The 17252-nt window shown below is 38.5% G+C and overlaps 1 protein-coding gene across 1 annotated transcript in view; it reads left to right on the forward strand.

Annotated features, from left to right (window-relative positions):
- Positions 1-17252, forward strand: part of musk (muscle, skeletal, receptor tyrosine kinase) — a 92921-nt gene that overhangs the window by 49227 nt on the left and 26442 nt on the right. Inside the window, exons 10-15 of the mRNA XM_058997095.1 lie at positions 918-1090; positions 1528-1551; positions 2808-2896; positions 14802-14961; positions 15617-15797; positions 15919-16110. Coding sequence (XP_058853078.1) covers positions 918-1090; positions 1528-1551; positions 2808-2896; positions 14802-14961; positions 15617-15797; positions 15919-16110 — 819 coding nt within the window. The remainder of the gene's footprint in view (positions 1-917; positions 1091-1527; positions 1552-2807; positions 2897-14801; positions 14962-15616; positions 15798-15918; positions 16111-17252) is intronic.

Consider the following 17252-nt stretch of genomic DNA (forward strand, 5'->3'; position numbering starts at 1 on the left):
TATATAAAGTAGTATTATTAATTAAACATTCCCAAATGTTAAAAGTAAAAGTATGTTTTTAAGTTTAATTGTTGATAATTTATGATTTACTTTTGATTACTCTGAATCTTGCAATATGTTTAGTTTTTAATAGAGAAACACTGAAGAGTATGTCTATGGTATCCCAATGCAAGACTAAAATGTGTTCCTCGTGGGCACCATAAAACCTACTGAGACAACAATATCCTTAAATGTAATTAAGATAAAAAAAAAATAGATTCCAGCCAAAATGGTTTCTGGCCTTTGCTTTATAAATTGGTTTTAGTCTAAGTAAAAAGAGATAAGCTTACGGTCGCTCATCAACAATGGAATGTGAACCAGCAACGGAATGTAAAGTTATTGATCATTTTGCTGAACCGAAAACAGATGAAGACCTAAATATAATTGCCTGTGATCGGTTTTCAAGAAGTACTCAAATGTCCTTTTAATTTCCTGTTATACATATTCACAGGGATGTAACGGTTAAATAAGTGTCAGAAGCCATCTACAGAGTTCTGTTTATTAATCTGCTAATATGTATTTTGTAGTAATGGGATGAGCAAGTAAAATGGTTAATGTAATGCGATAATTGTTAATTGCTCATTACGTGGCTTACTGTGGAGGCTATATCGACATCGTGTGGCTAGAGGACTAAATTACAGGTTAAAAAACAAGTTGTGAAAAACACAGGGCCCTACTAATGCACGCGTAAACCCCTTGGTCACATAAAAAAATAGTGCCCATAGTGTCTAAATTGGAGAGTAAGTTACTCAATGATGCAAAACCTTATCTGGAGTGCTGGGACTGGTTCTTTCTGGTGTTGCCCAATAGTGCTCTTCTGGAGTTTTGATGTGGGGCATCCTGAGAAAAAAAGGTTTTTTTTTGTTTGTTTGTTTCAGAGAACACTGTCTGGCTGTGAAAGACCTCTACTGCTACAAAGAATGGCTTTCAATGGAGGATAACTCCCGTAAAGGGATTTACACCTCCGGATTGAGGCTAAGCCTGCCTGACTGCAATCACCTGCCAAGCATGCAGAAGAACCTCTCTACCTGTACTGGAGTGCCATTCATTGGTACTCAAGAAACCTTATTTATAATCACAACCATAGCATTAGCATTGACAAACGCAGTTTCTGTATGTGATGTACCACTAGGGGGCCATGATAACTTGAGTATGTAAAACAAAGAAATACCATATCAAATGTTTATATATTGGATTTGTTTTTGGTTTATAGTTACATGTTCTCCAAACAGATACTGTACACAGGACATATTACATTGACAACATTATTTAGTTAACTTTGTATACAGAATTTGAAATATACTTTATAAATCATACCGTTGTTAATATTGTTCATCCTGTAATGATAAATGCATGATCTATTAAATGTACAAGGTACAATATTAATGTTTAAAAGCAGTAAGCAGCTAAATGTTTCTCTGTGCTCATACATTTTTTCATAATCTACCCTTGGCAATTCATATATTCTCCCTTTTTTGTTTCTTGTAGATATCAAGAAAGATCAGGTCACTAGTAAGTACCTATTTTGACTGTTTCCTAGTACATGGTCCTTCCAAAATATTTTTTCAAGTAAATCTTACCTAATATATATTGCTATAAATTCTTAGATCTCAGATTTTCCTATAGAAGAACATGCACATTATGGTAAAGGTGATGTTTTTATTGGTAATTTGTTGGAAGATAAATGTGTTTATCGAACGCTCCTTGCAGATGCAGTACTTCAATGCTGATTCCGGTCACATAGTCACATGAAGGAATGAAGTTGACACAGGCGTGGTTTACATGCAGTTTAGAAAATCCGAATTATCTCTCCATTTGTATCTTAATAAGTGCAACATTATAAAATATATATTATTGTTTACTGATATTGATTTGGGAGTCACAAAGGCACAGTAGCACAAATGAGTTGCAGAGCAGCAAGTTCGCTGCTGAGACGGGCCACTCAAACTGAAAGCGCATCACTTATTCCTACCCCTGTAACTCTGAAATCACACCCGATATGTTAGTAATTCAAAGTGGTGTGTCTTCCTGACACAAAGCACTAACCAATCATGGACGTTTTGAGCATTTGGAAGGTGGTTACAACTTCGAAATACCGCTTCAGAAAATTAAAATTAGGTTTTTTTTTTATGTTCTTGCTGTCAGTCAGGTCTTCAGAAAAGCTTAAATGGTATTACGTTTACTTAGATGCATTTTGAATGTATGACATGATCTGGACCAATGTGGCCAACTCGAAATAGGGAGACCGCAACTGAAAATTGCGGTGCCACAGACATGTCGCAGCTGCTAAGTCTCGACTGCTCATGAATATGCATAACAGTGGCAATTTCTGTCTACACTTCGGCGATAAAGAGCTCTTGTCAGGCCAGGTCAAAACATTGATTATAGAAATAATAACACATGTTTGTTAAGGAGGGATGTCTCTAAATAAATCTAGGTGAATCGTGTTTAAAAATACAATCATTTTAAATAAAGAGAAGGCTTGGAATAGGAAATGAGGCAGATTTTGCATTATATAGATAGGGAAAAGTTGCTACCAAAACTCTTTGCATTCCCATGATGCACCACTCAGGCATGGACGGAACTTCCTATGTTAAATCAGCAGAGTTGACCATCTTGTCTATATACAAGATTTTTTGTACAACAGTTTCGCCAAATCAGGTTGTCCAGCAGTGTTGCCAAGTCTCCCAAGAAAAAAAAGCGACACTGCCTTTCAAAGTCTAAAGCTCCTCACCCTCTGATCTGCATTACTTTCTTTTGTTTTAAAGAAACCTGTTACAAGGAGAGAGGAAGATTTTACCAAGGGATTGTCAATGTCACAGTTGCTGGTATTCCCTGTCAAAAATGGAATAAAACGGTGAGTTGTCAGAACTGTTTTATCAAGTCCTCAATTAATCTGAAATACAAAAAACCTACTGTCCGGTGTCTGGCTAGTTTCCAATTATACTGTTATCCACCAGAAAGAAGTGTTCTCTATATATTCTAAGAGCCACCTAGTGCCTACAGTTTTATATGTGAATAATTTTCACCATTTTAGTTATGTTTTTATTTAGAAATTTGTTTAGACACCAAAATTCAAGCAGAACTGGACAAAGCTCACAAGAATAGTAAAATATATTATTTTCTCAAATGACTGTTTAATGCCTACAGTGCAGTGTTGCGTAACTGAATACTGCACTATTCTCCTACTGTACCCATTAACAAATGTGTTAATTAAATTAGTGAAGTGCTCCCCCCATTCCCCTGCTTTCTTCCACAGCAATATGTAAGAATCTAAAACATACTATTAAAAACCTAAGCAATACATCAATAGCTGCCATCTTTCAAGATACCAAGATGCCTTGCCAGATATTGTAATCATCCGGTTCACAGACTATATAAATGAACCGAGTGCACTTGCAAACTGTGATGTCAACAGGACCAAAACAATTAACTTTAGCTTGCATCCAAACGAACTCGGTCCCTTTGCTCGTAGATAAGTGTGAACCACGCACATTGATACATTGTTTCAAATGAAACTAACCGTTTGAAACAGACCTAGTGTGAATACAGCCAAAGAAATGTCTTTAGATCAGTTAATACTTTCTTATGCAGTGGATTGTGGGATACTGGTGGTTCTTTATTTTTTGGGGTGTGTTTAGTTACAAATTGTTAGGACTTTCTCCCAAAATAAATCTGGATGTAAGTACGGAACTTGGACCCTAGTCATCTCCAGTCTTTTGTAGTTACATTGGCTTTTATATTACAAATTATAATACTGACGGCAAGGTACTGTTAAATTATTTTTGAACTGGATAATAACACCGTGTAACAATTTTTTTTTTTTTTTTTTGTTCCTGGGTAGTAAGTGTTATTTCCTAATTGCTTATGCCTCAAAAGTATAGAAAATGGCTATTATTCCCCACAAACTTTGCTTTTGTGACCAGGACAGTGATATTTTGAAATTTACCTATTTTCCAGAACATTCCAGATAGATTCAGTGCTGAGTAAACTTGGAGTAACTTCTAGAACTTTCTAGAACTTTCCAGTAATATAAATAGTAGTATAAATACAGGGGCCTTAAGCCCACCAGTTCAGTTTAGTTCCAGCTGCCTAAGTGGATACATATCTGCATTTTTCTGAGATGGCATCAAGGTCATAGGAGACTTCAAAATGGTGGCATTCCTGATGGGTCTCCAAGGCGGTTTTACCAAGTTTCCCTGCTATCTTTGCCTTTGGGATAGCAGGGACACCAAGGTGCACTACCACAGGCAGGACGGGCCACAGCGGACCGAGTTCTCTGTGGGGAGGAACAACGTCAAGTGAGAGCCACTGGTGGATCCCCGAAAGGTGCTGATGCCACCACTGCACATCAAATTGGGCCTTATGAAACAATTTGTCAGAGCTCTAGATAAGGAGTCAGCAGCCTTCAAGTACCTTCAAGACTTCTTCCCTAAGCTGTCTGAAGCAAAGGTCAAAGCCGGCGTCTTCGTCGGGCCACAGATAAAGAAGATCCTGGAGTGCAATGAATTCCCCAAGAAGCTCACTAGTAAGGAGAAAGCGGCTTGGAACAGCTTTGTCGCATTGGTTCGGGGCTTCCTGGGCAATCACAAGGCCGAAAACTATGTGGAGCTGGTTGAGACTCTGGTGAAGAACTACGGCACAATGGGCTGTAGGATGTCCCTCAAAGTCCATATCCTTGATGCTCATCTTGATAAATTCAAGGAGGACATGGGAGCGTACTCGGAGGAGCAAGGCGAGCGCTTCCACCAGGATATACTGGACTTTGAATGCCGCTACCAAGGACAGTATAACGAGAACATGATGGGAGACTACATTTGGGGGCTGATTCGTGAAAGTGATTTACAGTATAATCGTAAATCTCGAAAAACTACTCACTTCTAAATCTTTTGTAGTCATTTTTGTATTACTTTAGTATAAATACATGTTAATTTGGATTCACATGTTGTTTTTTTCTGAACGAAAAGACACAAATTCGCCCATTTTCTCATTGGAAATAGGTAAATTTCAAAATATCACTGTCCTGGTCACAAAAGCAAAGTTTGTGGGGAATAATAGCCATTTTCTATACTTTTGAGGCATAAGCAATTAGGAAATAACACTTACTACCCAGGAACAAAAATTGTGTTACATAGTGTAATTTAGAATATGTCATTATTAATGGTATTCTTTCAACCTTCTTTTCTCTTTTAGTATGCTCGAGTAGTTTATTTCTATTGAGTTTGTCAACTCGTTTGAATCCTTCTCAATAATCTGTTTATAGCCTCTTTTTTTGCATATATTATTATGCCTTTTTACCGAAAGTTTTGTGGGACCATTTTTAATTTAAGCTACAAATCTTTTATAATCTGCCCATGGTTTGAGTTCACAAATTATTTAATAGAAACATTTCTTACAAAATATGGTCTTGTTACTGCAGGGCTTTTGTAGACCACCCAGTGTGTGGCCTAAATTGTCTTGGCATCCCTCCATTTTGACATCTGTGCTAATAGTCCGTAAATCAGTTATTGATACAGCCAGATTACAGTGTGTTACTACAATAAACCAAGCTGCTGACAAATGTCAACAACTGTAGCAGATCACTTGTGTATATCAATTGTATATTACCGTGGAAATGTACATTTAGCAACCTATTAGGTGTTATATTTATTATGACAGTAACTTGTCCAAACGGAATCCTTTTAAACTGCAAGGCCTTAACAGTGAAAATATTATAGCCTGTAAATATTCAGAAGACTGTAAGATTCAGGGGAAGTTGTCAAAATATTGCTGTGCATTTTTACATTCATTATATAGCTTTTTTATGATATACTCAATAACTTGAGCTAAAGAAGGTACTTGGCACATTTCATTCAATTAGACACACAACCCTCTAAATGTAGAGTATGTAAAAATGTTAGTGTGATATGACAGTGTATCCCAAGCGGGAGATAACAATCCTGGCGTACACTACACCAGTACAGGCCATTGAAGACTTAATAGTGATGCAGGATCACTTTCCTTTTAGCTATTCTGCTGGCTGCTGGAGCAGTATGGCTTGCATTGAAAAGGGCATGCATGTTAAAATAGATTAACATTCTATATCTAAGAATGCTATTTTTATTATTTAATATACAGTAGCTATTATAATACATGAGTTTGGGCTCAGATGAAATCCTAAAGGCTGGGTTTGTCATTTCAATGCATAGCATAGCACAGACCTTCTCATGAGAGCTTTGTATCCTGCCCTCATCTGTCGTTATTTACAGAAACAGTTTTTGAGCTGGACCCTGCCTAGCCTCGGGGTTCCTGGATTCGGACCAGCCGAAGGATGGCCTGTTACACCCTTATCTGGAAGCAATTAGTCTTTGTAGTAAGAAAGAAGTGATTCTTTGTAGTTTATACCCCCTCATGAATAAACAACCTCTACAATTTCTTGTGTGCCTTAACTCAATTAAAATGGCTTATTATAAATAGGGCATGTTTCAGATCAAGCACTACAGTTCAAAAAATGAGTTGCAGCACACTAGTTGTATTGTTCATCGCACAGCCTTCTCCTGACTTAAGTTAGTACTGTATGTGATTTTGTTTTTTTCTCAGAAGCTACCTCTGTTTTTGTAATTGTTGTTGCTGGTAAGGGAAACAAAATATAGCCTCTAATTTACAACCAAGGGTTTCTGCATTTAGAAGGTAAAAGAAATGTAATACAGCAATCAGATTGGTTTTACATCTCATTACTGTTTTAGCTAAATGTATTAGAGCTAATCAGGGTCTGTGAAACAAGCTGTTAATTTTGTAAAAGTTTTCTTTCCATCTTTAAAGGACAGACAGATGGGATATATAGTTGTAGTCAAAAGTTTACATACCCCAATGGAAATCTATAATTTCTAGAAATTTCTTGAAAAACAAAGAATTTTAGGAAACATCTTTTGTAGCAAAAGTTTTGCTTTTGTGGATAAGGAAAAAAAATTACAAGAAATAGATGTCTACAATTATTATGTCAGCATTTTTTTTTAAAGAACTCAAAAAGTGCTAATTCAAAACTATTTATACCCTTTGATGCTATCATAGTATTGTCTACAAGGTGCTAAAAATTTCAATATGATAATGCAGAACCTAATTCTAGAAAAGGCTAGAAAATGCTGGATTGTAGGAGAACATTCCTAGATAGTTTAAAAGGGTTAGGCATAGGATGATTGCTGTCATTGCCAATAAGTCAATATGAGAAAAAGTAAAGAGCTATCTGAAGACCTTAGGCAGAAAATTATTTATTGTCATGGATAAGGGTGTCTGCTAAGAAATAAATAATAATAATAATAATAAAGCTGAAGATTTGAGTATCCCAATTTCAAATATTGTTTCTATTATCAAGAAGTACAGCACTCCCTCGGTCTGGAAGAAAGATGTTCTTTCACCAAGAACAAGTAGAGGAATTGTGAGGAAGGTTAATAACAATCCGAGATTGACCGCCAAAGAAAGTGAATTGACTGCAAGTGGGACTGGGGTTTCCATTTCAACCATAGGTCGAGTATTGCATGGTGAAGGTGGTCGCAGGCCAAGGAAAAAGCCACTCTTAGGAAAAAGTCACAAGAAGAATCGCTTAAAGTTCTCAAAACGGCATTTGAATAATGGATATGAGTTCTGGTCAAAGGTTTTGTGGAGTGATGAAACAAAAATTGAGTTATTTGGTCACACTGGTAGTCGTTACATTTGGAGAAAGTCTGGTGAGGAGTACAAAGAAAATAACACCATACCTACTGTCAAGCATGGAGGTGGTAATATCCTTTATGGGGCTGTTTTTCCTCTAATGGCACAGGAGATTTAGTTCCAATACATGGTGAAATTTATTCTATAGCATACCAAAAGATATTGGCCAATCATCTGAAACCCTCCACTACAAAACTTGGTTTAAAGCGCAACTGGATGTTCCAACACGACAACGATCCAAAGAACACATCAAAATCTACTTCAGAATGGTTAAAGAAAAATAAAATCAAGGTTCTGGAATGGCCTAGTCAAAGTCCCGATCTAAATCCAATTGAGAATATTTGGTATGAGTTGAAGATGGCTGTGCACAAGAGAAGTCCTTGGAATTTGAAAGAGCTGGAACAATTTTGTGTTTAAGAATTATTCCAAAAGCCCACAAATATCCTAATTATTCAAAAGAGGTTATTTTTGCTAAAGGTGCCTCAACTAGATATTAATTAATTTTTCCTTGTCAGGGTATTAATACTTTTGAATTAGCATTTTTTGAGTTTTACAAAAAAAAAATGATGAAATAAATGATTGTAGAATAATCTAATTCATCCACAAAAGCAAAACTTTTGCTACAAAAGACTTTTCTTATAATTATTTGTTTTCGAGAAATTTCTAGAAATTATAAATTTCCATTGGGGTATGTAAACTTTTGACTACAACTGTGTGTGTGTGTGTGTGTGTGTGTGTGTGTGTGTGTGTGTGTGTGTGTGTGTGTGTGTGTGTATATATATATATATATATATATATATATATACAGGCTAACTTCACTATAACAAACCCTCATGGGACCTGGAGAAATGTTCATTGTATCAGGCTGTTCACAATAATAGGGTTTGGCAATTTGCTGCATCAGAATATTGAAGAAACGCCCAATTTGAATTGAAAATCAATATATATATATATATTACTTTTATGAAGATTACTTCACATTGATCAACATTTAAACAGTATGTTTAGAAGAAAACAGTAAAGAAATGAAAAAGGAAAGAATGTACACTTACATGCTGAATACAGCAATTACATGTCCTTTCGCTTGAAAAAAAAAAAAGTCCAGCGTAGATTGCTTCATATTTTCTGTGCTTTTCTCAATGCACTGTTTGCAGTCGCCTCCTCACGCCCGTTGCCTGGTTGCAGTTTATGTGAAGATGGTGAGCAGGCAATGATTGCATAAGTCATGCACGATTCACACTACAATAGGTTATCTTTGAATTAGCCTTATCTTTAAATTAGCCAACCATGGTCTTGGTTTTCACTGAGAGAACAGTACAGTGTCAGTCAGTACTGAGATTGTTTTATCCAGTTAAATCGTGTAAGTGATCATTCTTATAGGGCTGATTTCCATTGAAAAAATTGGTTAATGTTGGGATCGTTAAAAACGGGGATTCGTTTTAAGAAGGGTTCGTTATAGTGAAGTTAGCCTGTACATATGTGTGTGTGTGTGTATATCTATATGTGTATGTGTATGTGTATGTGTACACCTCATCATAGGAGGAAAAATAGATTGAACTATGGCCCTAACATACTTACACCACCGGTCAATAGTCTTGGTCTGTCATGTGATTTGTTCACATCACTGTCAGTCCCGCCCCTTTTCAAAGGAATGCCTTTGTCCCCTGCACTCTTCACAAGAGAAAATGGCTGAACATCGATTCTGTGAGTTAGCAGAAAATTAATTACAAAACATACTACAAAAGAAAGATGCTCCAAACACTACCATGGTGATTAAAATGTCAGTGTCACTGTTTTCTGACATTCTGAAATTCACACAAATTCAACTCGACGATGTAAACAAATATGACGGGTAGGATATAAAGTGGATTATGCAGCAGTTGGCAAGCCAGATGGAGAAATGTTATTTATTTCTGTTATTTATTTATTTACTTATGCTGTATCAGCTATATTTAAACAAAATACATAAAGTCGTATTTACTGTCCAACCTTGCCTCGCTTATTTTCTTGACTGATTCATATATTAAATACGTATTGCAGACTGAGCCATAGTGGAAAATTAAATGCCCTTCAGGAAGACTATTGTTACCTCCAGGGTGCAATGCCCTCAGCCTGTGGTTTCGGGCATTTAGCCCCCCGTCGGTAACAATAGTCTTCCCTCGGGTCAATAATTTTCTACTATAGCCTTCCTCTCCAGTCCATATTTACTATAGAGATAGATAGTTTAGTTTTAAAACTAACCTTTATTATTCAATTATAATCAACAATCATATACAACAATACATTTTACAGTTCAATTTTTTTAATTAACAAAAGATTTTAAGAACAATTAAACATACAATATCTAAATATTTACCATCCCATTATTATACCCCCCCCCCCCCCCCCAATTCCCCACACCTGCTGAAACACTTCAATCTGGTGGGTGAGTTTATAGTATGCAGACTCCAGCTTCAGTATGTGCACCACAAGTACACAGTAATCACATCACCTGTCAGGACATCAGTCACTTTATTTGTTTTGCTTTTAATTCCACCTCCAGTCCCATAAATAGATCTGATAGGATCCTGAGCAGTGGCTGTAGTTTGGGGCAGTACATAAAATAATGAAACACTGTCTTTCTCTATAAACAATAAGGGCACTTCTACTCCTGGAGAATGACTGCCAGAAAATAATTTGTGGCCACGATTTCGAGTAAAATTCTCCATTGTAAATACCCAACTCTTTTCTAAAGTGGTGGCTTATATAGACTCCTCCAAGCTGGCCCTACCCCCTCATCTACACTTAGTATCTCTCTCCAATGTGTATCTGACAACTCTCTTAGAGATTTATAATGAGCTTCTTTCACACAAAGTCTTTCTTTTCTATTGACCTAAAACAGAAACTCCAGAGTAGTTCGAAACTCAGGAGATGTCCTGACTGATCACCATTCTGGTTAACAACTGGTCCAGCCTGCAGCTCAAACAGTGGAGGCTATGCTTGTATAGAAACATCCCCTGAAAAAAACGGACTCAGGACCCTCAGACCCTCCGAACAATTTGTTGCGCAGAACTTAAAAACTGTTTCAAATCAGAGAAATGCTCAATTACGCTAAACCCTTGTCTGCTATTGATAATTTCTAAAAAAAAACAGAATGCTTTCAGCACTATATCCACCCCCTTACTCTGTGCAGTAGTTATTTCTTGTTGGCAGCAAAATAAACAAGGGGCAGAACACTGCACAGCCTTACACGGTTTATGTGTATTTTTAATTGTACTGTAGATATACAGTTTATTAACACTAGTGTTTTTCCATTAGTCACGCCCGCTTGATCAGGATACTGATAATCAGGATTTGTGCTTAAATGAGACATAACTCTGGGAGACAATTCTTCCTAATGCTATTTATGTCATTTAATTGGGATGTCACTTCATTTAATTGGAATACAGTATTTTCAAGTGATGAACGCAGATCGCTTTTCAAAGCAAGATAGGTTTGCGTAGCACAGTGCAGTGAGTATGTGAGTGAACTCTTGAAGGAGCTAGAGGGAGTCTCCTGTGATTTCTCAAGCTGCTGTGGCAAAGAAAGTCTCGCCTTGTGATAAGATGTAATTTCTTTATTTTTTATTTAATTTAGAAATAAAAAACAGCGATTCATTTTGTTTATGAATTAAAAAAAACAATTGACAATGTATTTTAACATGTATTCCTAATGTAATTTCATTGTGTTCCTTTTAATTTTGAAATTTAAAAAAGTAGAAATACTTCTCTCTTGCACATGAATGTAAATTATGAATATAAGTGTGACTAAGGTCATCTCAAATGCCTCATTAAATTGGGCCATCCGCTTACTCGGGATTGTGGCAAAGTGGCTGTAGTGCGCAGGTGTACAAGTAATGACAAACAAGTGATTGCAAAAATGTTTTATTTGGGGCAGGCTTTGTAATCCAGGTCGTTTGTGACCGTAAACAATAATCCTAGGCAATACACAGTAATGTGTATTGCACTTTTTAAACTACGGGTTACATTCCCGAAATAATATACACAGTATTAAACACACACAAGACACACACACGATCATAAGTCCACAGTGAGTGCTAACGTGCAAGTGGTGTAATTACAATTTATCTGTGAACAATGGTGAAGTGTTGTTCAGGTTTGTGCTGGCTTTAAGAGACAGCTCTGGATCGTGTTAGCTGTCTAATAAATAACAAACAGTACAATTAGACTCGACAAAACAAACACTAAACACTCACGGTTATTTTTCTTTCATCCTTCAGCGTTTCTCTCTTAACCATAAACAAACGAAGAGATCACCTAGCCACGTCCTCTTTTGTACCGTCAGTCACGCCCCCTTGGTTAGCGAGTACAACCATTTCTCCTCCAATCTGCAGTTGCCACATCACTTCCCTTCTGGGGTGATGACTTGTTGTACCGTAGCTCCGCCCCCTTTCTAGATGGCCGACTTCCACCTAACCCTTGGAATGAATTGTCCGACCATCCAGTCTGGGGCACTCTGTTCCCTTTACGCCACGCTCTCACAGGTCGGGAGGGAGATTTATTTATTTATTTATTTTTATTCATTTTTTTTATTTAGTCGTTGCCAATTATTTTTTTATTATTTTTCTCCCAATTTGGAATGGCCAATTATTTTTAGGCTCAGCTCACCACTACTACCCCTGCGCTGACTTGGGAGGGCGAAGACGAACACACACTGTCCTCCGAAGCGTGTGCCGTCAGCCGACCGCTTTTTTTCACACTGCGGACTCACCATGCAGCCGCCCAAGAGCTACAGCGTCGGAGGACAACGCAGCTCTCGGGCAGCTTACAGGCAAGCCCGCAGGCGCCCGGCCAGACTACAGGGGTCGCTGGTGCGCGGTGAGCCGAGGACATCCTGGCCGACCTAACCCCCCCCTACCTCGGGCAGCGCTCGGCCAATTGAGTGCCGCCCCCTGGAAGCTCCGATCCTCGGTCGGCAAAGGAATAGCCTGGACTCGAACTCGCGATATTCAGACTATTGGGCACATCCTGCACTCCACATGGAGCGCCTTTACTGGATGCGCCACTCGGGAGCCCCCGGGAGGGAGATTTATAACCAAGATTCATTCTTTCTCTGTCACAGGGATATTTTTACATCTCCAGAGTCATCCCGATATAGCGGCGCCAACTTCATTTCTGTTTATACTGTATGCATTACATACTTTAAATAAAATATATGTATGCTGTGCATGAAAGGAAGTGACCAAACACAGTTCTACGGTCAAAACCATCTTCACCTTTCCATGAGCAAATAATAATGGGCTGGTGGTACACAACAATGGGGTCCCGAAATAATAATCCAAAACAAGACAATACAACACTAACAAACAAACACACAGTCACAAGTCCGGTGAGTGATTTAGCAGGGTGCAATGGGGTGGGGTTGTGGGGTAGTGAAGTCCGGGTTTGATGCTAGCCTCTGAGCTACAATTCCTAGGGTGTAAGGTTTTAGCAGTCTAGCAACGACAGCACAAAACGTTAACACATACGCTAATAACACACTCAACACTCATGGTTTCTCCTTCAGTTCGTCAGTCCTTAATTAGCCACAACAAAGGAACAGTTTAGTTCGCCACACCCCCTTTTATACCGTCAGTCACACCCCCTTGGTAGCGGATGCAATTGCCCTTTCTTCAATCTGCCTTTGCTACCACGCCAAACGTGCAGGCAATGACTGCGGTATTGTGGCTCTGCCCCTTTTCTGAATGGCCAACTTCCAACTTTCCCTGGAATTAATTGGCAGCCCATCCAGTCCAAGGCACACTGTTCCCTTTACACAGCACCCTCACAGGTCGGGAGGAAGACTTATGATCCGGATTAATTCTCTCTCTGCCACAAGTTATTATAAAGCAAAATACATCTTCCCTTATTTCACCAAAAACACCACAAGCTCTTCACTTGAAAATCTGAATGCTCGGTTTTCATGACTGCTCCGTGTTTATTAAATACTTTTGAGAGCTTTGTGGAGGACATGTGAACTGTGTCAGCAGTGTGGAGTAGTGGTTAGGGCTCTGGACTCTTGACCGGAGGGTTGTGGGTTCAATCCCCAGTGGGGGACACTGCTGTTGTACCCTTGAGCAAGGTACTTACCTAGATTGCTCCAGTAAAAACCCAGCTGTATAAATGAGTAATTGTATGTAAAATAATGTGATATCTGTATAATGTGAAATAATGTATAATGTGATATCTTGTAACAATTGTAAGTCGCCCTGGATAAGGGCGTCTGCTAAGAAATAAATAATAATAATAATAATAATAATAACTGTATTTTGAAAGGGATTACAGTGCCTGCTCATGACGAGACATAAGATACACAAATAATATGAACTTAAGACCTGCAATACAGCATTTAAACATGCATTATATCGTCTAGTGCCCACTCCAGTTGTATAAAAAAGATTCATTAATCTGAACGGGCATGGGCAATATTCCATGCCATAACAAAACTTGCTTGAGTTGTTACATCACCTTCTTTACTGAACGCAGGAATGAGCATCTGCTGACTGCTGTCGTGCTTTTAAGGAGTCTGGTTTGTTTCTCCTCAAGTCTGATCCAGGAGGATAGTCAGATGAAAATGTGTTGTGATTTGTTTCATAGACGTTTGAGGTTGCTTGCCTTGTACAGACTACAGTGTGTAAGCAATTTGTTGCAGATAAGACACAGATGTTTACCACTGTTTTCAGTGAAAGCAAACTCTTTCTCCCATTCTGGTTTATTACTCGTAGGGGGTTTACTCAATGTCATTGTCTCCACAAAACGAATAAGCGCTTAATTCAAAACTGACTTTCAACCACACATCCTGCTTTCACTTGAGGTGATTGAAATACGCATGTGCAAGCACACAGTGTGGAAGGTCATAATAAACTCGTATTTTTCATTTTTCTCTCTTATTTTCACTTTTGTTTATTATTATTTCTTCAGTTCATTTGAGCCACAAAGTGTGCGTAACCCAGTAATTCAGCGGAAGCCGCACTTGAACTGCCCGCGAGCCGTGATTTGGCCACCTCTGTGATAGACAGAGAGATAGATAACTTCAGTCCTTGAATTTATTCTCCACAGGCCCCTCATTTCCATAGACTATCACCTGAGGTTATCCCAGAGCTTAAGAACTCAGAAAACTATTGTCGCAACCCAGGCGGAGAGAGTGAGAGGCCATGGTGTTACACAACAGATCGGACTGTAAGATGGGAGTATTGCAATGTACCTCATTGTGGGGATGGTAGGTACAAAACAATACATTGTAGACAGTATAAGGTGTTTCTGGACAGGTAGACCAGGGAAACATTTTCAATGCAATGCAATTCTGGGAAAATTATGCCACAGGAAACTCATGGAATCATTGTACTGTTATCTATTTCAGCATGGGGTCCCTTAGAGGCATGCTAAGATTAAATAGAATTTAAGAATTTAAGTTTATGTGTTTATTGATTTTCAAATGAAAGTTTTGAACAATAATGTTATTTATGTCACAATTCCTGGAACTCTACGGTAATCATTAATTATTATTTTTTGTTTAGGTTTTATAATCCTATGAGTGAACTAGTTCAGTTTTAGAAATGTATACACAGGGTCCCCAGTGGCTCACTTAGTAAAGACATTGACTCGTGGAGTGCAAAGTGAGTTGTGCAATCAGGAGCTTACATTGGAACTACATACCAGCAACCCCTACTGACCAGGCAGGGAGTTACTGAATTCAGTAGCTTGGCGACATCCTCTGCTTGATTTGTTGGATGAAAATAGGCAATACAAATGTTCATATACAATAAAGTACTGTTTTCCCCATAAATTATACTGCACATTAAACATGATTGCATTGTACTTTTAAAATGGGCTAATGTGGTTTTCTTTGTTTTTAATTTTTTGTTTTATTGCAGTTTCAATGCCAGTGGCTGCACACCCCAAATATGCTACTCCAAACTTGCCTCCCTCAGTTTCTCCAGCCTACTCCATGACAGTCATTATATCCATAATCTCTGGGTTTGCTGCTGCAGTGTTTCTCATCATTTTTGCTCTCATGTGTCGACGTAGACAGAAGTTGTGGAAGAACAGGAAAAGGTTTGTATGAAACAATAATTGTTCTCTTCATATAATAATTACTATAACTGGAAATATCAACTCACAGAGACCTTTAATTTAATGAATTCAGCAAACTCCTCTCTTGCCTGTGTATTGCCAGGGAGATGGAAACTCCAACTCTGACCACCCTTCCTTCAGAACTGTTGTTGGACCGTCTTCACCCCAATCCCATGTACCAGCGCATACCTCTACTCATCAGCACCAAGCTACTCAGCCTGGAGTATCCCAGAAATAACATTGAGTATGTGAGAGACATCGGAGAAGGGGCCTTCGGAAGGGTTTTCCAGGCAAAGTAAGCTCAGCTGGAGTTATACAATACCTAAAAATGTAGATCGAAGAGCCTGTCGTTCTTAAAAGCTGGAAATAGTTACCCTCTTTTTTAATAGACCTAACAACATTGGTGCAGTTAAAAACAAGGGAAGCTTGGAAATGTCTTGTAGTATTATTGCAAATTAGTTAGTTGTGAATGTTAGTTGTTTAATGTCTGGTTTTAGAAGTGGAAGTTGTGTGTGTGGATTGCAAGAATTCAAATGTGCTTTTCCTGGTATAGATTAATTTGAAATAAAAGAAGCAGTTAATAAGACACGTCTTATTCTGTCTCCAGTATAACTTGTATTGCATCCTTTCTCTGACGTAATGATAAATGAGGGCTTTCGATACCACCATTGCCCTATTATCTTTGACTGGGAAATGTCGCTGTTTTGAATTGTTTAAAAAACAAAACAAGTTGTAAACTCGAACTCAGTCAAAAGTATACTAGCTATAATATTTGGCATCCCCCGAGAAAAAAAGGCCATTCTACAGGGGATGGCAAATACTATAGCTGGTATACTGCATATAATATCATGGGTCCGGTGGGACCAGGCACAGTGTGATATGCGTTGACACCATTCCGTAGTGTACCTCTGCCTTTTTTCTCGGGGGTATGTTGCTATATTAGTTGGTATGTTGCTATAATATTTGGCATCCCCTGTCTTCAAGGGTTAAAATAAACTATGACTGGGGGCTCCCGAGTGGCGCATCCAGTAAAGGCGCTCCACGTGGAGTGCAGGATGTGCCCTATAGTCTGGACGTCGCAAGTTCGAGTCCAGGCTAGGGTGTCCTCAGCTCAACGTGCACCAGCCACCCCTGTAGTCTGGCCGGGCGCCTGCGGGCTTGCCTGTAGCTGCCCAAGTGCTGCGTTGTCCTCCGACGCTGTAGCTCTTGGGTTGCTGCATGGTGAGTCCGCAGTGTGAAAAAAACCGGTCGGCTTACGGCACACGCTTCGGAGGACAGCGTGTGTTCGTCTTCGCCCTCCCGAGTCAGCGCCGGGGTGGTAGCGGTGAGCTGAGCCTAAAAATAATTGGCCATTAACAAATTGAGGAGAAAATAATAAAAATAATTGGCAACAACTAAATTTATATAAATAAATAAATAAATAAACTATGACACAAA

Source organism: Acipenser ruthenus, chromosome 2 (genome assembly GCF_902713425.1).
Source record: "Acipenser ruthenus chromosome 2, fAciRut3.2 maternal haplotype, whole genome shotgun sequence".
Taxonomy (NCBI): domain Eukaryota; kingdom Metazoa; phylum Chordata; class Actinopteri; order Acipenseriformes; family Acipenseridae; genus Acipenser; species Acipenser ruthenus.